The following is a 25,225-nucleotide window of genomic DNA, read 5'->3' as shown; positions in this document are numbered from 1 at the left end:
TGCGTGCCCACGTCTCCGGGATCCAGGGCAGGCTGTCGATCTCCAACATGGCGGCGTTAGGTGAGGATTATGTTAGCTAAATTCTGCATGGGCCGGGTGTGGCAAGCATGGAGATATGCATTGAGTAGCATCGACTAAACATTTTAGAAAGGGATGCACTCATCTTTTGAAATACATACTTTCTCCGGGTGTTTCAGAATTGCGTGCTCTGTGTCAGGGCTGTATCACGATTGACGCTGCAGGGTGGGCATGGGACCGAGTAAACATCGCACTTAGTTTTTTTTTCCCCCCCAGGAAGAGGATCTGGTCATAGACCACAGGAATGACCATGCGTCTTCATAGATATTATTTGTTTGAGACTACGATAGTTGCTACTGTGCCGACAGTGCGTTATCTGCTGGGTTTTTAGAGGTAGTTAGTTACCTGTAGACGCTTGACAGCTACACTATATATACCGAAGTATGCGGACACACCTTCAAATTAGTGGATTCGGCTATTTTAGCCACACCCGTTGCTGACAGGTGTATAACATCGCGCTCACAGCCATGCATTCTCCATAGACATTGGTAGTAGAATGGTCTTACTGGAGAGCTCAGTGACTTCAAACATAGCACTGACATAGAATGCCACCTTGCCAAAAAAGTCAGTTTGTCAAATGTCTGCCCTGCTAGAGCTGCTCCGGTCAACTGTAAGGGGAAACGTCTAAGAGCAACAATGGCTCAACCGCAAAGTGGTAGGCCACAGAAGCTCACAGAACGGGACCGCTGAAGCACGTAGCGCAATTTTTTTGGTCTGTCCTTCGTTGCAACACTCACAACCAAATTTCAAACTGTCTCTGGAAGCAACGTCAGAACAAGAACTGTTCTTCGGGAGCTTCATGAAATGGGTTTCCATGGCCAAAATGACCAAGCAAAATGACCAAGCGTAATGCCAAGCATCGGCTGGAGTGGCGTAAAGCTCTCCGCCATAGGACTCTGGAGCAGTGGAAACGCGTTCTCTGGAGTGATAAATCATGCTGCACCATCTGGCAGAGAACACTACCTGCCCGAATGCATAGTGCCAACTGTAAAGTTTGGTGGATGAGGACTAATGGTCTGGTGCTGTTTTTCATGGTTCCGGTTAGGCCCCTTAGTTCCAGTGACGTTAAATATTAACGCTACAGCATACAATGACATTCTAGACGATTCTGTGCTTCCAACTTTGTGGCAACAGTTTGGGGAAGGCCCTTTCCTGTTTCAGTATGCCCCTGTCCACAAAGTGAGGTCCATACAGAAATTGTTTGTTGAGATTGGTGTGGAAGAAGTTGACTGGCCTGCACAGAGCCCTGACCTGAACCCCACCGAACACCTTTGGGATGAATTGGAATGCCGACTGCGAGCCAGACCTAATCGCCCAATATCGGTACCCGACTTCACTAATGCTCTTGTGGCTGAATGGAAGCAAGTCCCCGCAGCAATGTTCCAACATCTAGTGGAAAGCCTTCCCATAAGAGTGGAGGCTGTTATAGCAACAAAGGGGGGATCAACTCCATGTTAATGCTCATGATTTTGGAATGAGATGTTCAACGAGTAGGTGTACACATACTTTTGGTCATGTAGTATATGTAAACAAGAGAGTTGACAGCTGACCTACGTTGACAGTATCTGGGGCATGCACAGTAGACCAGGGTGAGGTATTTATGTTTTGTGGGGTTTGTCAACATGTGATGGAGGAGGGGAAGGGGATGTCGGTATGGTAAATCAAATGGGGACCCTTGTGCATCATGGCCTCATTTCATGCCATTGTGAGCTCTCTGCAAGTCTGTAAAGGGAACATCCACACAGCACTGAAATGGTCTGACTGTGAACCATATGGCCGGCTTGGAATGACCCTTAAAAATCAGGGAAATGTTAATCTTGCAGGCTTATAATTTTTCCTTCACTGACTCACTACTAAGGGACCGTCATCGACCCAGTGCAGCATCCCCAAACACTTTTGCCTGATTCACACTATAGGCACAAAAGCAAGCCGGCTTGGTTACGCAGCCACCATTGTTGCTGGAATCATATTGGAAAGGACAGTGTGACTGAAAAGAAAATATCCAAGCCAGCACAGTAAGGTTTTGGGTCGGCCCTTTGGTATGAATCAGGCAATTGAACCAAGAGGAGTGTGCATATATGATGCATTAGATCTATGTTGGTCTGTTAGGCTATGAAGCAGGCACTCTGATAGCAGGAATACCATTTTCCCATTAGTCAGTCAGTCTTGTCAGAGGCTTGTCAGAGAGCTGTTTGATCATGATGGTAAATGTTTCCCTCTACTCACAGCAGCTAAGAAGAAGGGGAATAAGAAGGTGAAGACCCTATCTCTGACTGACTTCCTTGCTGATGACAAGGGGGGCAATGCTCCCACAAGTTACGCTCCCACCAAGCCCGCTAGCAGCTGGGCAGACGAGACAGATGACCTGGAAACAGAGGGTGAGATACTTCAGAAAAATAAACAATCGCCATACATATTTTCTCCTATTTAGGCCTATATGTTGAGTGTTTATTCAACCAGGATAATGTTGGCTACTGTAATTCGTTTAGGCCCAATCCTGTTTTGTGATATTCACCTCTGGTGTCAGTGCACCTGTGTTTGGTATTCATAGTCAACGTGTCAAGAGCTGCTGACACATCTTATTGTTAGGATCCATACATACAGTACCTAGCAGGGTGACCTTAGAGGCAATTTGCAACAAAAGGGACACCCTGCCACTGTTTTGTTAAATAGCTACGGGATGGGGCTGGATAAATGTAACCACTCTTAAATTCATAGACTGCTATGGATGCAAGGACTCATCATCCATGAGATCAAAATTATGGATAAAATCAAATGTTATGTCACATGCGCTGAATACAACAGTGAAATTATTACTTACAAGCCCTTAACTAACAATGCAGTTTTAAGAAAAAAAAGTGTTAATTGAAAAATAGCAGCAGTTAAACAACAATAGCGAGGCTATATATGTATCAGTACAGAGTCAATGAGCAGGGACACCGTTTAATTGAGGTAATATGTACACTACCGTTCAAAAGTTTGGGGTCTCTTATAAATGTCTTTGTTTTCCATGAAAACATACATGAAATTAGTTGCAAAAGGATAAGAAATATAGTCAAGACGATGACAAGGTCATATATAATGATTTTTAATTGAAATAATAATTGTGTCCTTCAAACTTTGCTTTCGTCAAAGAATCCTCCATTTACAGCAATTACAGCCTTGCAGACCTTTGGCATTCTACAGTGGCTTGCGAAAATATTCACCCCCCCTTGGCATTTTCCTATTTTGTTGCCTTTACAATCTGGAATTAAAATAGATTTTTTGGGGGTTTGTATCATTTGATTTACACAACATGCCTACCACTTTGAAGATGCTGCAAGTCCTTTGGGGTATGTCTCTATAAGCTTGGCACATCTAGCCACTGGGATTTTTGCCCATTCTTCAAGGCAAAATTGTTCCAGCTCCTTCAAGTTGGACAGGTTCCGCTGGTGTACAGCAATCTTTAAATCATACCACAGATTCTCAATTGGATTGAGGTCTGGGCTTTGACTAGGCCATTCCAAGGCATTTAAATGTTTCTCCTTAAACCACAAGTGTTGTTTTAGCACCATGCTTAGGGTCATTGTCCTGCTGGAAGGTGAACCTCCGGTCCTAGTCTCAAATCTCTGGAAAGACTGAAACAGGTTTCCCTCAAGAATTTCCCTGTATTTAGCGCCATCCATTATTCCTTCAATTCTGACCAGTTTCCTAGTCCCTGCCGATGAAAAAACATCCCCACAACATGATGCTGCCACCACCATGCTTCACTGTGGGGATGGTGTTCTCGGGTTGATGAGAGGTGTTGGGTTTGCACCAGACATAGCGTTTTCCTTGATGGCCAAAACGCTACATTTTTATCTCATCTGACCAGAGTACCTTCTGCCATATGTTTGGGGAGTCTCCCACATGCCTTTTGGCGAACACCAAACATCTTTGCTTATTTTTCTCTTTAAGCAATGGCTTTTTTCTAGCCACTCTCCCGTAAAGCTCAGCTCTGTGGCGTGTACGGCGTAAAGTGGTCCTATGGACAGATACTCCAATCTCTGCTGTGGAGCTTTGCAGCTCCTTCAGGGTTATCTTTGGTCTCTTTGTTACCTCTGATTAATGCCCTCCCTGCCTGGTCGGCCCTCTATTGGCAGGTTTGTTGTGGTGCCTTATTCTTTCAATTTTTTTTAAAATGGATTTAGTGGTCCTCCGTGGGATGTTCACAGGTTTGGATATTTTTTTATAAACCAAACCTTGTCTGTACTTATCCACAACTTTGTGCCTGACCTGTTTGGAGAGCTCCTTGGTCTTCATGGTGCCACTTTCTTGGTGTTGCAGAGTCTGGGGCCTTTCGGAACAGGTGTGTATATATACTGAGATCATGTTACAGATCATGTCGGGGCGGCAGGGTAGCCTAGTGGTTAGAGAGTTGGACTAGTAACCAGAAGGTTGCAAGTTCAAACCCCCGAGCTGACAAGGTACAAATCTGTCGTTCTGCCCCTGGACAGGCAGTTCAGGGGCCACTGTTCCTAGGCCGTCATTGAAAATAAGAATTTGTTCTTAATTGAGTTAAGTTAAATAAAGGTTAAATAAAAATGTAAAAAAATGTGACTCTTAGATTGCACACAGGTGGACTTTATTTAACTAATTATGTGACTTCTGAAGGTAATCGGTTGCACCAGATCGATCTTATTTAGGGGCACGCACCACAAACCGGCATTATGTATCTGTTACTGTACGCACCACTTTTCCATTTAAAAAAAATAATTAAACAAATTGAAACATTATTTTTTAAGTTTCACTTCACCAATTTGGTCTATTTTGTGTATGTCTATTACATGATATCCAAATAAAAATCAATTTAAATTACAGGTTGTAATGCAACAAAATAGGAAAAATGCCAAGGGGGATGAGTACTTTTGCAAGGCACTGTAGTTGTCAATTTGTTGAGGTAATCTGAAGAGATTTCACCCCATGCTTCCTGAAGCACCACCCATGAGTTGGATTGACTTGATGGGCACTTCTTACGTACCGTACCATACGATCAAGCTGCTCCCACAACAGCGCAATAGGGTTGAGATCCGGTGACTGTGCTGGCCACTCCATTATAGACAGAATACCAGCTGACTGCTTCTTCCCTAAATAGTTCTTGCATAGTTTGGAGCTGTGCTTTGGGTCATTGTCCTGTTGTAGGAGGACATTGGCTCCAATTAAGCGCCGTCCACAGGGTATGGCATGGCGTTGAAAAATGGAGTAATAGCCTTCCTTTTTCAAGTTCCCTTTTACCCTGTACAAATATCCCACTTTACCACCACCACCAAAGCATTTCAGACCATCACATTGCCTCCACCATGCTTGGCAGATGGCTAGCTTTGAGTCTAGACAGTGTTTACAATGGAGTAAAATAAACTTATATTTGGGGTTCTGGTCGGGTATGATAGTTGAACTAAGCTCATGAGGCATTTATACATTATATTCTTAATTAAGAATCAATGGGTATATATGTGGACACCCCTTCAAATTAGTGGATTTGGCTATTTCAGCCACACCTGTTGCTGACCGGTATATAAAATCTAGCACACCGCCATGCAATTGCCATAGACAAACATTGACAGTAGAATGGCCCGTACTGAAGAGCTCAGTGACTTTTAACGTGGCACCGTCATAGGATTCTACCTTTCCAACAGTCAGTTTGTAAAAATTCTGCCCTGCTAGAGCTGTCCCGGTCAACTGTAAGTGCTGTTTTTGTGAAGTGGAAATGTATAGGAGCCTCGTCTAGGAGCTGCCACACAAGCTCACAGAACTAGAATGCCGATTGCTGAAGTGCATAGCATGTAAAAATCATCTGTCCTCGGTTGCAACACTCACTATCGAGTTCCAAACTGCCGCTGGAAGCAACATCAGCACAGAACTGTTCTTCAGGAGCTTCATGAAATGGGTTTCCATGACCTAGCAGCCGCACAATGCCAAGTGTCGGCTTGAGTGGTGTAAAGCTCACCGCCATGGCAGCCAATCAGTCTGTCCATTTGTATGTCTGATTCTTTAGATCAGAGTTTTAAGAGTTTTTATGTGTTAATGACCCTGATCCTGTTTACAGAAGCAAACCCTTTTGATGTGAAGGTGAATGCTGTATATAACTATTTTTAGTTCTGTCTTTTTGACGAAATTTACTTTTTGAGAAGGCTTTTTTTCTGCCTCGGGCCGCTCGTAAACTGTAGCCTACACTTTTTTGGAGTTGGAGCTGATGCACTTTGGGAAAGTCTACGTCGTTCTGCACAACGTCTACTGGTTGTTGCACACCTGTGCTGAAAGAGCTATAAAAACCGGCATTATGTATCTGTTACTGTACTTGGTCTTTACTTAATGACATCCTGGGTTAAATAGGATGGATGATCAATGGGTGAGTGACGAGACCATCATGTCAATACCACCAGGGTCTCTCTCTGCTATTGCATTTGTACACATTTTTTTTTTTTGTAAAGGAGGACTGGTTGCAATTTATGTGAAATCCACGTTTAACACTTGAAATTCTGTCGATTACCAAACCCAAACATTTTGAATTTCTTTGGGTTAAAGTGAACGTTTAAAGTGAACGTTTACAAGGACTCCCACATCTCTGTACTCGACTGCCCTCGGCTTCGGGAGATGCAAGTAACTCTCTTTCTGATGTCCTACACAAGCTAAATGACTCTGAATTCATTCTTTTAGGAGGTTTGAACTTTTGAACTGGGGCATGATTACATCTGTATCGGACTCTTTTAAAGAACTGTGTGACTCTCTGAATCTCGATCAATGAATCAATGCGCCTACAAGACCGAGTCCCAGAGCACCTAACAAATTAACGCTATTGGACATTCTTCTAACGAATAACCCTCAGAAATACACATCGACTGGGATATTCTGTAATGATGTCAGTGATCACCGTGCAATTGCTAGTGTTAGAAACACAAAAATGACCAAAGCCAAACCCCGTTATATTTTACAAGACATTTTAGACAGTTTGATGAGCAAGCGTTCTTACATGATCTGTACCATAATATTGACAGAGGGATAAGCACACCCCCTGTGAAGACATTTAGAATCAGTGCTTTTCAGATAACTTAGCAGAATTAATTAGAAAGAGAAATGTATCTTGGGCTCAAGGTAGACATACATACGCTCCTGTTGACTGGGCCTCCTAAGAAATAAATGCACAGGATTGATCAGGAAGTCCAAATCAGATTTCTATCTAAATGCTGTCACAGAGAACCTAAACAACCCTACCAAGTTTTGGAGGCTAATCAAATCAGTGTCAGGTTCTAATGTCTCCTCTGGCCTACCTGACCATTTAATTATGGACTCTAATGAAGTGAAGGATAAAGCCAATAGTGTAGGGGTTTTTAACAAGCACTTCATATCTGCTGGTTCTGTTTTTGATAACGGTGGGGCCCAGGCCTCTAATGTAAGCTCTGTTACAGTAAACTATGATATAGGCCCTCGTGAACCATTTGAACTTTGAGCCTGTTTCTTATGCTGAGGTCTATAAAGCATTAAAGGCAATAGAGACTAAAAGGTCTACAGGTCCAAACCACCTGGATCCCTACCTCTTAAAGATAGCAGCTGTGGTTCACATGTTCAACTTGAGTCTCTTGACTAAATTGTAAATCAGTTTATGTCTTCCCCTTGCTAAAGGGTGGAGATCCCTCAGATGCTAATATATATCGTCCTATTTCCAAACTCCCTATCTTGGCCAAAGTCTATGAGTCCCTTGTGAACGTTATTTGTATTTTTTTGCATTTTATTTGAAAATAACATACTGAGCAGGGTTCAGTCTGGCTTTAGATCGGGACACAGACCACAGCTGCAGCTATAGCAGTGAAAATTACATCATAAATGCACTTGATAAAAAGCAACATTGTACTGCTCTGTTTTTGATTTATCAAAGGCATTTAATTCAGTTGACCATGAATTGTTGGTAGCTAGACTCAGTAACATTGGTCTCAGTGAAGAGACAGAACTAAATGTGTATATACTGACAATCAAAAGTCTAGCTTTCTTGCCATTAATAGAGGTGTGCCTCAGGATTTTGCATTAGCTCCTGTGTTCTCAATTTTATTAATGATTTGGGAAATGGGATGCAACCAGCAAAGTTACATCTATATGCAGATGATACAGTCATACAGTCATATATTAATTTGCTGCTTCTCTGGTTCAGGCAGTTGAAGAGCTCCAGGCTGCTTTTCAGTCACTGCAGGCCTCGCTTTATGGTCTCAAATTGGTCTTGAATGTACAAAAACCTAAATTCATGACCTTTACCAGAGCTCACACTCAGCCAGAGAAGGTTAGTATTGTCACATCTGGTGGCTTATCCATTTAAAAAGTGTCATCCTACAAATACCTGGGTATATAGTTGGATGACAAGTTGTCCTTTAAAGTTCATATGAATGATCTTTGTAATAAGGCCTGCTTCCCACTTATGGCTAGAAAGAAGCTTGTTCATGCCACTTTTGTCTCTGTAATTGATTATGGTGACTTGTAGTATATGCATGCAGCCTCCTCCATTTTACAGAGACTGGACTCTGTTTATCATGCATCCTTGTGCTTTATTACAAATGCCAAGTCACTCATCCACCATTGCACCTTGTACCAAATGATAGGTTGGACTTCACTTTATATGTGCAGGAAGCTACATTTGTATGTGTTCATCTACAAAGCCCTTTTTGGTAAACTCCCACTTTACCTCTAGTCTGGTCTCCTTCACCACCAGCAGATACCATACCCGGTCTGCTAGGTGGGTGCTACTTAAAGTCCCCAGGATATATACAGTATTAGGCGAGACTGCCTTCTCGTCTTGAGCAGACTATGGAATAGTCTACAATCCATGCTTCATCTAGATATGTTAGTACCCCTGAATTCATTTCAAATATTGATGGGAGACTCTGCTACAGAGGAGTGTAAAATGCTTTTTTTTAGGCTGGATCATGTTTTAATTGTATGTATTGATTGTTGCTGCTGCCTTAGCCAAGTCTCCCTTGAAAAAGAGCCTCTGGGTCTCAATGGGCTTTTCCTGGTTAAATAAAGGTAAAAGAGCAGTGCTATAACAGGTTCTCTGGAGTTATGAATACGCTTCACCATCTGGTAGTTCAAATGACGAATCTGGATTTGGCTGATGCCAGGAGAACACTACCTGCCCGAATGTGTAGTGCCAACTGTAAAGTTTGGTGGAGGAGGACTATTTGTCTGGGGCTGTTTTTCATGGTTCGGCCTAGGCCCCTTAGTTCCAGTGAAAGGAAATCTTGACTTTACAACATACAATGACATTGTAGACGATTCTGTGCTTCCAACTTTGTGGCAACAGTTTGGGGAAGGCCTTTTCCTGTTTCAGCATGACAATGCCCCCGTGCACAAAGCGAGGTCTATACAGAAATTGTTTGTCGAGATTGGTGTGGAAGAAGTTGACTGGCCTGCACAGAGCCCTTACCTCAACTCCATCGAAAACCTTTGGGATGAATTGAAACGCAGACTGCGAGCCAGGCCTAATCGCCCAACATCGGTGCCCTACCTCACTAATGCGCTTGTGGCTGAATGGAAGAAAGTCCCCGCAGCAATGTTCCAACATCTAGTGGAAAGCCTTCCCAGTAGAGTGGAGGCTGTTATAGCAACAAAGGGGGGACCCAATTCTATATTAATGCCCATGATTTTGGAATGCGAGTATGTCCACATACTTAAAATTCAAAAAATAGATTGACCCTTTAACCACCAATCTCTCTCAATTCTCTCCCTTCTCCTTCGTCCAGTGTCCACCTCCTGGCATACAGAGGAGGATATGTACAGGGCCCCGGCCATCGACCGCTCCATCCTGCCCACAGCACCCCGTTCAGCCCGGGAGCCAAATGTTGACCGCTCCCGTATCCCCCGTGGTCCCCCTTACACCGCCTTCCTGGGCAACCTGCCCTACGACGTCACTGAGGACTCAATCAAGGACTTCTTCAGGGGTGTGGGGGTAAGTGCACTACGAATGTAAAAACACGAAACCGTATGTAAAATGTATACACGCGTGACTGTATTTCGCTTTGGACAAAATAATCTGCTAAATGGCATATTGTTTTATATTATTATATTATAATGCCCTCAAATTCAAGTCTGGACCTCGAAACCAGTTCCACTGCTCTTTTTCATTATTTCCCTAGAGTCAGGGACTGATTTAGACCAGGGACACCAGGTGGTAATTAATGATCAGGTAGAACAGAAAACCAACAGTAGTCTGGACCTCGTAGGGTAAGATTTGAATACCCCTTTTATAAAGTATTTGTCAAGTTGCTGCTAGTATTTGTTCATCCAAATCCAGACATATCGCTTTCTCTCTCTGTGTAGATCAGTGCAGTGCGTCTTCCTAGAGAGCCCAGTAACCCAGAGAGGCTGAAGGGTTTTGGCTATGCTGAGTTTGATGATGTGGAATCCCTCCTGAGTGCCTTGAGTCTAAACGAAGAGGTGAGTAAATTTTTAAAAAGTGAGCTACAAGGGAAAAAGTCAGTGAAAACACCGTTCTCACCATTCATAGGTTTAGCCACTAGATGGCATCCATTTGTTTTTTAAAGGCCCAGTGCATTCAAAAAACAGATTTTTTTCTGTGTTTTATATATATTTCCACACTGAGGTTGGAATAATATTGTGAAAATTCTGATAATGCCTTTCTACTGTAAGAGCTGTTTGAAAAGACTGCCTGTAATGTCAGCCTGTTTTGGTGGGATGGAGTTTTGTCCTGCCTGGTGACGCCACCAAGTTGTAAATGAGTTAATAGGCCAAAAAAAGAGTTCCAAACCTCTGCCAATAACAGCTAGTTTTTAATTTTCCCCTCCCCCTTAGACCATTCCCAGACAATCCTAACAAAATTCTTGCTTGAGAAATTGCTCTTTGCAATCTTAAAAAATAACTGATATTGGCCCAAGATGGAAAGAATGTTGAAACATAATTAACTAAATTACAGTTAACGAAAAGAATGCTTAATCCATTATAAACTAATGTATAGAATTGATTATACAAGTCACAAGTTCTACAGCACAACGGCAAAGTCATGTCTTAAGTGTAAAACAAACCTTTTTATGCATGTAAAGTACATGTCGGATAAAACATTTCACTACAGGCCTGATGGAAACAGAACATTTGTTGATAAACTTTACAAATGTCGATAAAGTATGCTAGACAAGGAGGCATCTTTTCCTGTCTGTAAAATGAATTATGCGAGAAATGTCGGTGGATAGCTTTTAGGGGCAAATATTGATATATATATATATATATATACTGAACAAAAATATAAATGCAACATGCAACATTTTCAATGATTTTACTACGTTACAGTTTGTATAAGGAAATCAGCCAATTTAAATAAATTAATTAGGCCCTAATCTATGGATTTCACAACTTGGCAGGGGCACAGGCATTTGGGACCCAGGCCCACCCACTGGGGAGCCAGGCTCAGCCAATCCGAAGCAGTTTTTCCTCACAAAAGGTCTTTATTACAGACAGAAACACTCCACTTATCCAGCGTGCCAAATCAAATTTTATTTGTCACATACACATGGTTAGCAGATGTTAATGCGAGTGTAGCGAAATGCTTGTGCTTCTAGTTCCGACAATGCAGTAATAACAAGTAATCTAACTAACAATTCCAAAACTACTGTCTTGTACACAGTGTAAGGGGATAAAGAATATGTACATAAGGATATATGAATGAGTGATGGTACAGAGCAGCATAGGCAAGATACAGTAGATGGTATCGAGTACAGTATGTACAAATGAGATGAGTATGTAAACAAAGTGGCATAGTTTAAAGTGGCTAGTGATACATGTATTACATAAGGATACAGTCGATGATATAGAGTACAGTATATACGTATGCATATGAGATGAATAATGTAGGGTAAGTAACATTATATAAGGTAGCATTGTTTAAAGTGGCTAGTGATATATTTACATCATTTCCCATCAATTCCCATTATTAAAGTGGCTGGAGTTGAGTCAGTGTCAGTGTGTTGGCAGCAGCCACTCCGTGTTAGTGTATGCCACACCTGTCAGGGGGATGGATTATCTGGGAAAAGAATAATTGCTCACTAACAGGGATGCAAACAAATTGGTGCACAAAATGTGTTTTTTGTGCAAATGGAACATTTCTGGCATCTTTTCTGCTCATGAAACATGGGACCAACTCTTTACATGTTGCGTTTATATTTTTGTTCAGTATAATAACCATCATATCGACGTAGACTTGGAGTCACGGAATGACATTGTTGTGTGGTACTCCCACTACGATTCATTGGGAAAGCATGGAGTTTTAGGCTACAGATGAATACATTTGTGATGAACTTCACAGGGTGGTGAAAGTGCAAGGTGATGAGCTTGATGCACCTTTCCCATAAATATCGAGGGTCTTCTTCCAGTGACAGGAGGACCGATGCTTGACTGCTGTTTGACAACAACAAAAAGATTCTCGCTCTTATCCATAATTATCTCATCATGTAGACTAGACTACCTGCACAGCCTAACTACTCTACGTCTGTTTGCTAGAGCGCACGTGCCAAGACCAAAGCAGGCCATTGCTATTTAACTCAGCAGTTTTTGTGACAAACTATCGGTAGAGTGGAAAATGCGCTGGACACACTGATTTTTATTCGGGACATGAAAATGTAACCGAAAAAGTCATTTTTGTGTGCGCTACATCATCACGCACAGATTGTTTTTAATACGCAACCAGTCCGTTTTGGGGTGCCAGATGGGTTGGATGATACTTTTCTCATCAATCATCTTGAATAAATCGTATATTTAACTGGAAAATCAACCAATCTTCCATCGTTAACACAATGAAAAGGTCAAATGCTTTATTATCTACATTTTGAAAGTGTGCGGGCGATGGAGAGAAACGAAACAGTGCAGTTTGAGGCCATGTGTCAGAGAGTGATGTGGGCGCAAATGTGGGGGTGTGAGCAGGGGGGGGGGGGGGGGGGGTCTGGGCAGGTGTGACGCTATCGTTTGTATGTGTACGTTTTGTCATGTAGGAAATAAATATATATACTTTTTTTTATGCTCTTTGCTAAGCTATTTTTGTTTTCAATTAAAATAAAACAATCACAGTAAGGTACTTACCCAGAAAGGATTTGATATTGGGATAAAACAGCTGCATTGGACCTTTTAATGTTTACTCTTTCTCCATGCAGAACTTGGGAAATAGAAGAATCCGTGTGGACATTGCAGACCAGTCTAATGACAAAGGTGTGTATCTTATCTTGAAGCTACAGTACTACCATACACATTTTTGCAGCTGTGCATTCTACATACACTTTCGCAGTTCAGATGAACTTGATTAAGTGTTACGAATCCCTTTTGGCCCGACAGTCTAGGGGGGATGGTAATGAGACCCGTAACATATCTCATGCAAATTATAGTTGTGACAAAGTAAGTGTGAACGAAATAACCACGACAACTGAAATAATACCGTCAAACTCAGGGTTTATTGATAAACACACGGTAAGTGGGGGCTCATCCGGGATCTGTCTTTACTGACACCCATGCCGCTCATGTAGATTGTTGATAGTGGTATAGTTCAGTGTTGAGCGTCATAGCTGAAGTAGCATTAGTGTTTGCTATTTTCGTTGGCTCTTGTGAAGTAGTGTAAGATGGCTACTTTTGATTTGAAGTCCTTTTTGGATAACCCTTCGTGGGAGGTTTTTGACAAATGTCGTAGAGTTGATTTAATGACCTTGGCTGACCATTATTCAGTATCGATTCCACAGAATGTAGTTAAGTCGGAGGTTAAAAGGCTGGTGTTAAATGTATTGTTGGAAGAGCAGGTGCTTGTGTTACCGCTGCCTGAGCATACTACCCCTGTAGGGGATGTTGCTGCTCCTGTAAGCCCATTGGTGTCTGATAATGAGGGTGAGGCTAAAACACCAGCCACATTGTCCCATTTTGATCCACTCTCCCCACTGTCAAACGGTGATGCCAGGAGGGATGTCCGTTTAGCACAGTTCCAACTAGAGGTGGAAGAGAGAGCCCAAATTAGGTGAGAGACTCTCCAGTTGGAGATGTGTAAAATGAGGCAGAAAGAGAACGAGAACAGCGGCATTTAGATTTGGAGATGGGTAAAATTGAGGCAGAAAAAGAACAGCGGCATTTAGATTTGGAGATGTGTAAAATTGAGGCAGAAAAAGAACGAGAACGAGAACAGAGGCAGATGACGTTTAAAATGCGCCAGATGGAACTGGAGGCAGAGACAGCGAGGCTAGCCTTCGTTCCTACTGTGCCTGTTAGTGAGCCGTCCTCACCTGCTGTGTCCTCAAACACGTTTGACATTAGTAGGCAGATTGCCTTAGTACCTTTGTTCAGAGAGTCAGAGGTTGACTCCTATTTTTGTGTATTTGAGCGTATAGCCGTAGCATTGAAGTGGCCTGAAGAGGTATGGTGCCTATTACTTCAGTGTAAATTAACTGGTAAAGCCCAAGAGGTTTTGTCAGCGCTACCTCTGGAGGACAGTTTGAATTATGAAGTGGTCAAAGCTACTGTTCTTCGTGCCTATGAGCTTGTGCCTGAGGCATACCGACAGAGATTTAGGTCTCATAGAAAGTCTTCTAGTAAGACTTATGTGGAATTTGCTAGAGACAAGGGAAATCTGTTTGATAAATGGCATGCTGCTAGTAAGGTAACTGATTTCAACTCTCTCCGGGAGTTAATCTTGTTGGAAGAGTTTAAAAATTGCTTACCCGAACGCATTGTAGTTTACCTAAACGAACAGAAAGTATCCTCCCTGGCAGAAGCATCTGTGTTGGCAGACGAGTTTGTGTTGACGCACAAGAGTGTGTTTTCGGCTCAAACTGAGAGTAGAACCACTGAGTTTCCTACCTTTAGCCCTAGTCGGCCAGCAGTGGTATATCAAGCACGCCAGAAGAATGAGCGTCCCTGTTTCTATTGTCATAAAGTAGGACATATGATTAATGATTGCTTCCTGCTAAAACGCAAACAAGGGATGCCTCTTCGTGCCAAGCCACCAGCAGGTGTTGCTCTAATTCGTACGGTTGTGAGGTCTGCAACAAAACAGGTGCCTCAGGGTAACTGCAGTTTGAAAGTCTCAGTCCCCGACCGCAGTTATGAACCATTCATTTCCGAGGGGTTTGTGTCCCTAACGAATGACGAAGCGTCTCAGCGTCCGGTTAAAATCCTTAGAGATACTGGTGCGGCGCAGTCGTTTATATTGTCTGATGTGTTGCCCTTATCTGACGATACATACTGTGGTTCCAGTGTGTTAGTGCAGGGTATTGAAATGAGTTTTGTCCCCGTGCCATTGCACTTTGTGAAAGTACACTCTGAGTTAATCAGTGGAATATTCAGAGTGGGGGTACGTCCTATGTTGCCAGTGAAAGGTGTGACCTTTATAATGGGTAACGATATTGCCGGAGGAAAGGTAGTACCCGTATTGGATAAAAGTGACCACTCTCTCTCTTTGTGTCTTAACCTCTCTTTTGTTGGAGCACCTCCAAATCACTTTGTCATCTCCTGTGAGTATTGTTTTGGTTATGGTGTTTGTATTTGATTGCTGGTGGGAAAAGGGGAAACCAAGACAAGTCGCCCATGGGCATACACTACCCGTAGGTGAACTTTGTTAAATACACTAGTTAGAACTGGGCGGACCACCCACTGTATTTTTGGTTAGTTAGCTGTTGTTAAAGTAGGCTAGTCTAGCTTAGGGGTGTTTTTGTATACTTATGGTTTCTTTCCTTGGGTCCAGCTCAGCCCCTTTTCCTGCTCCCCCCATTACCGTGTGTTTATAAATAAACCCTGAGTTTGACGGTATTATTTCAGTTGTCGTGGTTATTTCGTTCACACTTACTTTGTCACAACTATAATTTGCATGAGATATGTTACGGGTCTCATTACCATCCCCCCTAGACTGTCGGGCCAAAAGGGATTCGTAACATTAAGCATCAGAAGAGTTTTGTCTCCACTTCCTTTCTGACTCGTCTGTGTCTCTCTTAGGGAGGGATAATCACTCCATGGGTGGCCGGGACAGGGACCGGGGGGGAGACTTTGGCCCAGACAAGACAGACTGTGATGACTGGAGGGCTCCTCGGCCCAGTGGAGGAGAGAGTGACGACGGGCCGCCTCGGAGAGACGACGCCTTTGGAGACCGTGAGTACAGTACAGGTCAGAAACCTCATGTCCTCTATGTGGGGTAGATTGACCCCCTAATAACCCCCCCTGCCCCCTCTCTGTCTGCCGTTTGCTCCAGGGTCACGGGATCGCTACGAGTCAGACAGGCCCAGAGGAGATGATCGCTACGGAGGGGGCCAGGACAGGTTCAGGGATCGCTATGATGACCGGGATCGCAGAGATGACAGAGGAGGTCAGTTGGAATGCCTGGTCTTATACCAGTGCACCTATACACATTCAGCATTTTAGTGAGAAGGCTTACTAATATAGTATTTCTGCCACTTCCCTCAGGTGGTTTTGGTGGTGGTGGTCGCAGGGCATTTGGCACTGGTTACAGGCGCGATGAGGGAGGACAGGATAGCTACCGGCAGGATAGCTACCGGTCGGATAGCTACCGACGGGATGACTACCGGGTTAGTGGGGATCGTTATGGTGACCGTGGTAGTGATCGATACGAGAGACGGGAGGAAAGCCGGGATGACAGAGGTGAGAAAGGTTATTAAAATACATCTCATTCTTCATGTGCACCGGCCCAGTGAAACATGTACTGTACCAGGGTGTACTTTTTGGCCATTCTTAGGTGCTGTCGAGAGGCCCAAGTTGATCCTGAAGCCCCGTAGCGTACCCAAAGAGGTGGAGCAGAGCAACACCCCGTTTGCCCCCTCAGGCAGGGCTGCCTCCATCTTCGGCGGGGCTAAGCCAGTGGACACGGCCGCCAAGGAGAGAGAGGTCGAGGAGAGGCTGAAGAGGGAACAGGAGAAACTGCAGCGACAGCTAGAGGACAGGATCCCAGACCGCAAGCCCAGAGAGAGGTATGTTACGAAGGGCAGAAGAGCATAGTCTAAAATGAGGAAATGGAGTAAAGAATACACTTCATGTATAGGATGTTACCCTTGACTCATTGATCCTGGTCATCCCTCAGGCACCCCAGCTGGCGCAGTGAGGACCAACCTGCAGAACGCTCTCGGACGGGCAGCGAGTCTTCCCAACCAGGCAGCCAGTCTGGCAGAGGTGAGAATTTGACTGGCTATGATGGGTAATGCAGTCAGCCGTTATATCACTACTGTAGTCGATGCGATGTCTTTGGAGGGTAATGTTGTGATTTCAGCTAACTTCGTTGGGAGGGTTGGTCTAAAATAATAGAATACACATTTCCTGTTGGACATTTGTGGACGTTGGACAATAAAGTCCTATTTTCTTCTTCCTGTCCCATTGCCAGCCTCCAAGCGCAGGGAGAGTGAGCGCTCGGTGGACAGTGGTCGTGAAGAGGAGCCCTCCTCCCCTGTGACCCTGCCCCCTCCCAGACTGGACGGGCAGCCCCTGAAGGTGGTGTTTGCCCCGCCCCCCAAGGAGAACGCCTGGGCCAAGAGGACCACGCCCGTTGGCGGCTCCAGTGAGGGCTCGGCTGGGCAACCTGTCGCCCCCAGCAGTGAAACAGCCCCACAGCTCACCAGGTTAGAGGTCATCCCATAGATTGATTCTATGAGTCACCCCACCCTACAATCCACATGCCCCTAACACCTACAGTGGTTCCTCAATTAAACGTTTTGAGATTATGCTGCAGGACATTGAGGTAATTTCTGGATTTGTATGTTACCCTGCGTCACTGCTTCATATGCTCCAGACCAGGCAGTGTTAGAGCGCTGATTATGCTTTTGGGTACATTGTAAAATGTTGGTCCCATGGCACTAATGTGTCTCTACCTGAGTGAATGGTGTCAATGAATGGGCAATATGACCAAATAAATTCTTCACAGAGTTCAAGTAATAGACACATCTCAACATCAACTGATCAGAGGAGACTGTGAATCAGGCCTTCATGGTTGAATTGCTGCAAAGAAATCACTACTAAAGTACACCAATAAGAAGAAGAGACTTTCTTTGGCCAAGAACTACGAGCAATGGACATTAGACCGGTAGAAATCTGTCCTTAGTTCTGGGGTACACATTTAAGATTTTTGTTTCCAACCTCCGTGTCTTTGTGAGACGCAGAGTAGGTGAACGGATGATCTCCGCATGTCTGGTTCCCTCCATGAAGCATGGAGGAGGGGGTGTGATGGTGTATTAGTGCTTTGCTGGTGACACTGTACGTGATTTATTTAGAATTCAAGGCACACTTAACCAGCATGGCTACCACAGCGTTCGGCAACGATACGCCATCCCATCTGGTTTGCGCTTAGTGGGACTATCATTTGTTTTTCAACAGGACAATGACCCAAAACACACCTCCAGGCTGTGTAAGGGCTATTTGACCAAGAAGGAGAGTGATGTCGTGCTGCATCAAATGACCTGGCCTCCACAATCACCCGACCTCAACCCAATTGAGATGGTTTGGGATGAGTTGGACCACAGAGTGAAGGAAAAGCAACCAACAATTGCTCAACATATGTTGGAACTCCTTCAAGACTGTTGGAAAAGCATTCCTCATGAAGCTGGTAAAAAAGGAAGAACAACCCTTGAATGAGTAGTTGTGTCCAAACTTTTGACTGCTACTCTATATTGAAGTAGCAATTGAGAGAGAGCCCTTTGGAGATTAGGGGGAAATTATCAGACCAAATGTGAGGACACTTCACCTGATACAAGACTAAAGTTATAGATGTATCAATATCACAGACCTGATTTGCCCGAACGAAAAATGCATCAACAACCAACAAATATGTAAATTTATTATAACCCACATAATAATCAAATCAACCTTATAATTGGCAATGATTTATATATTTCCAAAAGAAAGACTCGTATCCATATACAATATTTGTTCATCAACATCTTTGTTTTCATTAATAAAATTATGATAGACTCAGATGTTTGTTTCAGCTACGTTTTAGTTACACCCCCCCCCCCCCCCCCCCCCCCCCCTCACCAGTTCATCTTTGCTTGTAGGCTTGACAGAGTTTACAGATTTGTTTTCAGTTGATGCCAATCAAGTTTTGATCAGGTTTAAATCAGGAGACCTACATTAACATATTTTTAGATATACTGTAGGCCTACCATAGGCGAGGTGAGTCTCACTAGGGTTGAGTAATGTGCTGTGAAAAAGTGTTTTAGGTCTACTTATTCTGCTGGCGTCTTGACCCAGATTATTACACAACAAATACAATAATCATTCACCAACAAATGATAATCAATCCCATATAGTCTGTTCTAACAAAAAATGTTTTAAAGTCTTTAGTACAGTCAAGATTAAAAACAGTTGAATGAATTCCTGAATTCGGTTGCTTTAGCCGACCATGTTGCGGTTGATTTATTGTTTAATTATTCAAGGCTCCTTTCTCTTCTCTTTGCTGGTTCTTTTAAGAACTTGATGGTATAGCAATAGCCTAATAAACTTTACATTACCTGACACCCTAGACCCACTCCAATTTGCTTACCGCCCAAATAGGTCCACAGACGATGCAATCTCAACCACACTGCACACTGCCCTAACCCATCTGGACAAGAGGAATACCTATGTGAGAATGCTGTTCATCGACTACAGCTCGGCATTCAACATCATAGTACCCTCCAAGCTCGTCATCAAGCTCGAGACCCTGGGTCTCGACCCCGCCCTGTGCAACTGGGTACTGGACTTCCTGACGGGCCGCCCCCAGGTGGTGAGGGTAGGCAACAACATCTCCTCCCCGCTGATCCTCAACACTGGGGCCCCACAAGGGTGCGTTCTGAGCCCTCTCCTGTACTCCCTGTTCACCCACGACTGCGTGGCCACGCACGCCTCCAACTCAATCATCAAGTTTGCGGACGACACAACAGTGGTAGGCTTGATTACCAACAACGACGAGACGGCCTACAGGGAGGAGGTGAGGGCCCTCGGAGTGTGGTGTCAGGAAAATAACCTCACACTCAACGTCAACAAAACTAAGGAGATGATTGTGGACTTCAGGAAACAGCAGAGGGAACACCCCCCTATCCACATCGATGGAACAGTAGTGGAGAGGGTAGCAAGTTTTAAGTTCCTCGGCATACACATCACAGACAAACTGAATTGGTCCACTCACACAGACAGCATTGTGAAGAAGGCGCAGCAGCGCCTCTTCAACCTCAGGAGGCTGAAGAAATTCGGCTTGTCACCAAAAGCACTCACTAACTTCTACAGATGCACAATCGAGAGCATCCTGGCGGGCTGTATCACCGCCTGGTACGGCAACTGCACCGCCCTCAACCGTAAGGCTCTCCAGAGGGTAGTGAGGTCTGCACAACGCATCACCGGGGGCAAACTACCTGCCCTCCAGGACACCTACACCACCCGATGTCACAGGAAGGCCATAAAGATCATCAAGGACATCAACCACCCGAGCCACTGCCTGTTCACCCCGCTATCATCCAGAAGGCGAGGTCAGTACAGGTGCATCAAAGCTGGGACCGAGAGACTGAAAAACAGCTTCTATCTCAAGGCCATCAGACTGTTAAACAGCCACCACTAACACTGAGTGGCTGCTGCCAACACACTGACACTGACTCAACTCCAGCCACTTTAATAATGGGAATTTATGGGAAATGATGTAAATATATCACTAGCCACTTTAAACAATGCTACCTTATATAATGTTACTTACCCTACATTATTCATCTCATATGCATACGTATATACTGTACTCTATATCATCGACTGTATCCTTATGTAATACATGTATCACTAGCCACTTTAAACTATGCCACTTTGTTTACATACTCATCTCATTTGTACATACTGTACTCGATACCATCTACTGTATCTTGCCTATGCTGCTCTGTACCATCACCCATTCATATATCCTTATGTACATATTCTTTATCACCTTACACTGTGTACAAGACAGTAGTTTTGGAATTGTTAGTTAGATTACTTGTTATTACTGCATTGTCGGAACTAGAAGCACAAGCATTTCGCTACACTCGCATTAACATCTGCTAACCATGTGTATGTGACAAATCGAATTTGATTTGATTTAACTTGAATCATCTCTCTTCATTTTACCCACAAGATAAATCATTAATAGTCTTGTATAGTCCCATTATATGCTCAGTTGGTAGAGCATAGCGCTTGCAACGCCAGGATTGAGGGTTCGATTCCCATGAGGGACAAGTATGAAGAAAAAAAAGTACGAAAACGTATGCAATCACTACTAGAAGTCATGTCTGGGGCATCAGGTAGCCTAGTGGTTAGAGCCGAAAGGTTGCTAAATCAAATCCCCGAGCTGACAAGATAAAAATCTGTCATTCTGCCAACTGTTTCTAGGCCATCATTGTAAATAAGAATTTGTTCTTAACTGACTTGGTGAAATAAGGTAAAAACAATAAATAAACAAAAAAAAATGAATATATCGGTTTTAATTTTATTATTGCCAGTATAATTTAGCCACTTTGACATGCATCATCCAAACAGCGGCTGAAGGGAAAATGCGATCTAATGCCAAAGTCTCGGCGACTTCTTGCCAATGTTCAAACGCTCTCCATACTACATCTGCCTGATGTATCATGTATACATCATGTATACATCGGGCAGATGTACCAGTCAAAAGTTTGGACACACCTACTCATTCTAGTTTCTTTTTATTTTTTAAACTATTTTTACTATTTTCTACATTGTAGATTAATAGTGAAGACTAAATTAAGACATAACACATGTAGTAACCAAAAAGTAACCACATGTAGTAACCGAAAAGTGTTAAACAAATCTAAATATATTTTAGATTCTTCAAAGTAGCCACCATTTGCTTTGACAGCTCTTGGCATTCTCTCAACTAGCTTCACCTGGAATACTTTTCTAAAAGTATTGGATTTCCCACATATGCTGAGCAATTGTTGGCCTCTTTTCCTTCACTCTGCGGTCCAACCCATCCTAAATCATCTCAATTGGGCTGAGGTCGGGTGATTGTGGAGGCCAGGTCATCTGATGCAGCACTCCATCACTCTCCTTGGTCAAATAGCCCTTACACAGCCTGGAGGTGTGTTTGGTCATTGTCCTGTTGAAAAACAAATGATAGTCCCAGTAAGCTCAAACCAGAAGAGATGGCGTATTGCTGCAGAATGATGTGGTAGCCATGCTGGTTAAGTGGGGCGGCAGGGTAGCCTAGTGGTTAGAGCGTTGGACTAGTAACCGGAAGGTTGCGAGTTCAAACCCCCGAGCTGACAAGGTACAAATCTGTCGTTCTGCCCCTGAACAGGCAGTTAACCCACTGTTCCCAGGCCGTCATTGAAAATAAGAATTTGTTCTTAACTGACTTGCCTGGCTAAATAAAGGTAAAATAAAAAAAAAAAAAATAAAATAAAAAGTGTACCTTGAATTCTAAATAAATCACTGACAGTGTCACCAGCAAAGCACCATCACAACACCACCTCTATGCTTCACGGAGGGAACCACACACACGTAGATCATCCATTCACCTAACACTGCCTGTTCACCCCGCTATCATCCAGAAGGTGAAGATAGTACAGGCGCATCAAAGCTGGGACCAAGAGACTGAAAAACAGCTTCTAAAGGCCATCAGATTGTTAAATCAAATGTGTTTTGTCACATGCGCGGAATAGAACCGGTGTAGACCTTACAGTGAAATGCTTACTTACAAGCCCTTAACCAACAATGCAGTTTTAAGAAAATACCTTTAAAAAAAAAAAAAAGTAATAAGAAAAACAAATAATTAAAGAGCAGCAGTAACAGCCATCACTAGGTAGCTTCCACCCAGTTACATAACCCTGCACCTTAGAGGCTGCTGCCTCATACATAGACTTTAAATCACTGGCCACTTTTAATAATGGAACACTAGTCACTTTAATAATGTTTACATATTTTTGCTTTACTCATTTCATATGTATATACCATATTCTATTCTACTGTATTTAGTCTATACCACTCTGACATTTCTCATCCTAATATTTATATATTCCTTAATTCCGTTATTTTACTTGTAGGTTGTGTGTACTGTTGTGAATTGTTAGATATTACTGCACTATTGAAACAAGTCCAAATCAATTTAATATACCCAATCACAAAGAAATCCATTAATATTTTGTTTAGGAAGGTCATAAAAAGAACATGATACTAAGACAATTTATTTTAAAATAACAGAATAGCGTGTTTTAAGATGTGTTTCTCTGTGCTATAGTATGGTTGCTTCATGTCAACAAAATTAATTAACTTGCTATACTTTTTAAGGTGGGTGTATAGCAATCAAAACCTCTGGCCTGCATGGACCTCTGTAGCATTATTTGAGAAAGTAAGCAAGCACCAATGAGCTTCATGAAGACGCCCTCAAAGATGCCCTCTGGTGGTTTCAACAAGCATTAACGGCAACAAAGTCTGACAGTGAAATACTATGACTCATGCACTGTAACATGCTGTACCATACCGCAGTATTCTGCAAGCTGTGCTGCAGTATGATCCAACTTTTAAATGAGGACCCACTGTATGAACAGGGATGCCCTACCTGTTTGATATTCTAGCAATGCACCTAACTGAGGAGAGTTTAATCAACCATGTTTCAGCAGTACATTTCTCCATGGACATATTCCATTGACATGTGTGTTTTTTTTCAGCTCCTCAAGCTTAGCTGATGAGGTAAATAAAAAAGGTAAAGATTGGTTGCTGACACTGAATTTACTGCTATATTGAGATTTTAGCAATGTTCAAACTTTTCAATTAAACTCATACTTTTTCCGCAATTCTGTTCAGAGGTCGAGCTCAGCGAATAAGTACAGTATGCAGCCTTGCTATAATGGACGCAGACCCACATGACAATATGGAGGACAATGCAGACAGAGGTGGAATGAAAGAAGTGAAGATGTTTGATGCCAAAAGAGTGAGATCTCTGCTCTGCACCACAACCTGGCTGGTGCAGCACTACAGCTCCCTTCCTGCTAACCTGCTTCAATAGAAACCCACCCCACAGTGCTGACTGGCTGCACCATCAGGACTGTACCTAAACATAGAGAAATAATGACTGGTTTTAAGTAAAAGAGACTGGAGGTTGAAGTTTTAATCATTATAACAATTTTGAAAGGTGGGGTTGAGAAAACATGTATTGCTACGGGCGTCGTCGCCACCCACCACCAGTCTAAATGCTGGACTATGTAAGCTGTCTGAGCTCTGTAAGCCTGGTTATGCTAAAGATGGAGCGCCTGTGTCCAAGAGGGACAGACAAGAGTTTTAATAAAAGAAAACAGACAGTCTCCTTATTTTAGGGGGCTTTGCTGACATACCTTAACTTCTTTTTGACTATGAGGGAAGCAATGTTTGTGTTCCTCTGATCATCATGTATAGCAGTCATTAGCTGCTTCTTTCCAGGGTCTTTCCCAATACACCGTCAATGGCTTCCTGCTTCCTTCACAGAAAGGAACCGCTTCCTTGTCTCATCCGGACCTGCCTGGAGGTCAATGCCAAGGCAACCATGTCATGGAAAATCATATGAGCTGTGTGATAAATGTTTTGGAGGCATGCTCTTCACTCACTCTTATCCATGTGCCAAGTGTTGACTGGCATTTAATGCAGAGGATGTTTCAGCATTGTCGTATGTAACCCCACTATCACATGTAACTGAAGGAGATCTCATTAAATGTTTCTGGATGTTTCTGTTTCTTTATCTGTTACGTGCATGACTGTAGAACCAGACTCTTACGGTTCTTTAAACCATGGGAATGTCAAGTCACCCTTAACTCACCTATGGGGAGCTTTTAAGAGTGCGAGAGCTTGATATAAGGATTTTTTTTATATAGATATACCCCAAAGGTAATGGTACGCCACTGCTAAATTATGCTGTTTTGATTGTCGAATCTAACCCCTCATTTCCCACCTTAAAACAATATTCACCCAGATTTCGGTTTCTAGGTGTATTTTTGTCACATTTTAGGTTCACTTCAAACCGATGAAAATGTGATATTTATCTTGTAATATCCTGTCTATACAAACCACCTCTTTCTTCACATCCCTGACCTGTGTGACCCTCAGGTTGTGATCTCTAACTTTGTGTGACAGGACTCATTAAGCACAGCATATTTTGAGTGGGTTCTCTGCTTCGGAACGCTGATAGTAA

General features: G+C 43.1%; 1 protein-coding gene across 2 annotated transcripts; it reads left to right on the top strand.

Moving 5' to 3' along the window:
• Positions 1-24,770, top strand: LOC139368357 (eukaryotic translation initiation factor 4B-like). Of its 2 annotated transcripts, none has more exons than XM_071107132.1 (13): positions 1-60; positions 2,307-2,456; positions 9,822-10,027; positions 10,399-10,515; positions 13,236-13,290; positions 16,048-16,200; positions 16,301-16,414; positions 16,513-16,707; positions 16,802-17,033; positions 17,144-17,232; positions 17,441-17,675; positions 23,733-23,767; positions 23,869-24,770. In XM_071107132.1, the coding sequence occupies exons 1-13, from the start codon at positions 48-50 to the stop codon at positions 23,886-23,888; spliced, it is 1,614 nt and encodes a 537-aa protein (XP_070963233.1). In that variant the 5' UTR covers positions 1-47; the 3' UTR covers positions 23,889-24,770. The 2 variants fall into 2 exon arrangements, with proteins under 2 accessions (XP_070963233.1, XP_070963234.1); XM_071107133.1 differs by having other exon boundaries at positions 11-60; positions 2,310-2,456.
• Positions 24,771-25,225: the final 455 nt, after the last annotated feature.

The sequence above is a fragment of the Oncorhynchus clarkii genome, chromosome 16 (assembly GCF_045791955.1).
Source record: "Oncorhynchus clarkii lewisi isolate Uvic-CL-2024 chromosome 16, UVic_Ocla_1.0, whole genome shotgun sequence".
In the NCBI taxonomy this organism is placed as follows: Eukaryota; Metazoa; Chordata; class Actinopteri; order Salmoniformes; family Salmonidae; genus Oncorhynchus; species Oncorhynchus clarkii.
Note: the sequence above shows the minus strand (reverse complement) of the source record. Positions and strands in the feature narration are given on the sequence as shown.

Coding starts and splice junctions, on each gene's coding strand:
- LOC139368357 (XM_071107132.1), top strand. Junction 16,201..16,300: donor AGACGACGCCTTTGGAGACC/GTGAGTACAGTA, acceptor CGTTTGCTCCAG/GGTCACGGGATCGCTACGAG. Junction 23,768..23,868: donor TGATGAGGTAAATAAAAAAG/GTAAAGATTGGT, acceptor AATTCTGTTCAG/AGGTCGAGCTCAGCGAATAA.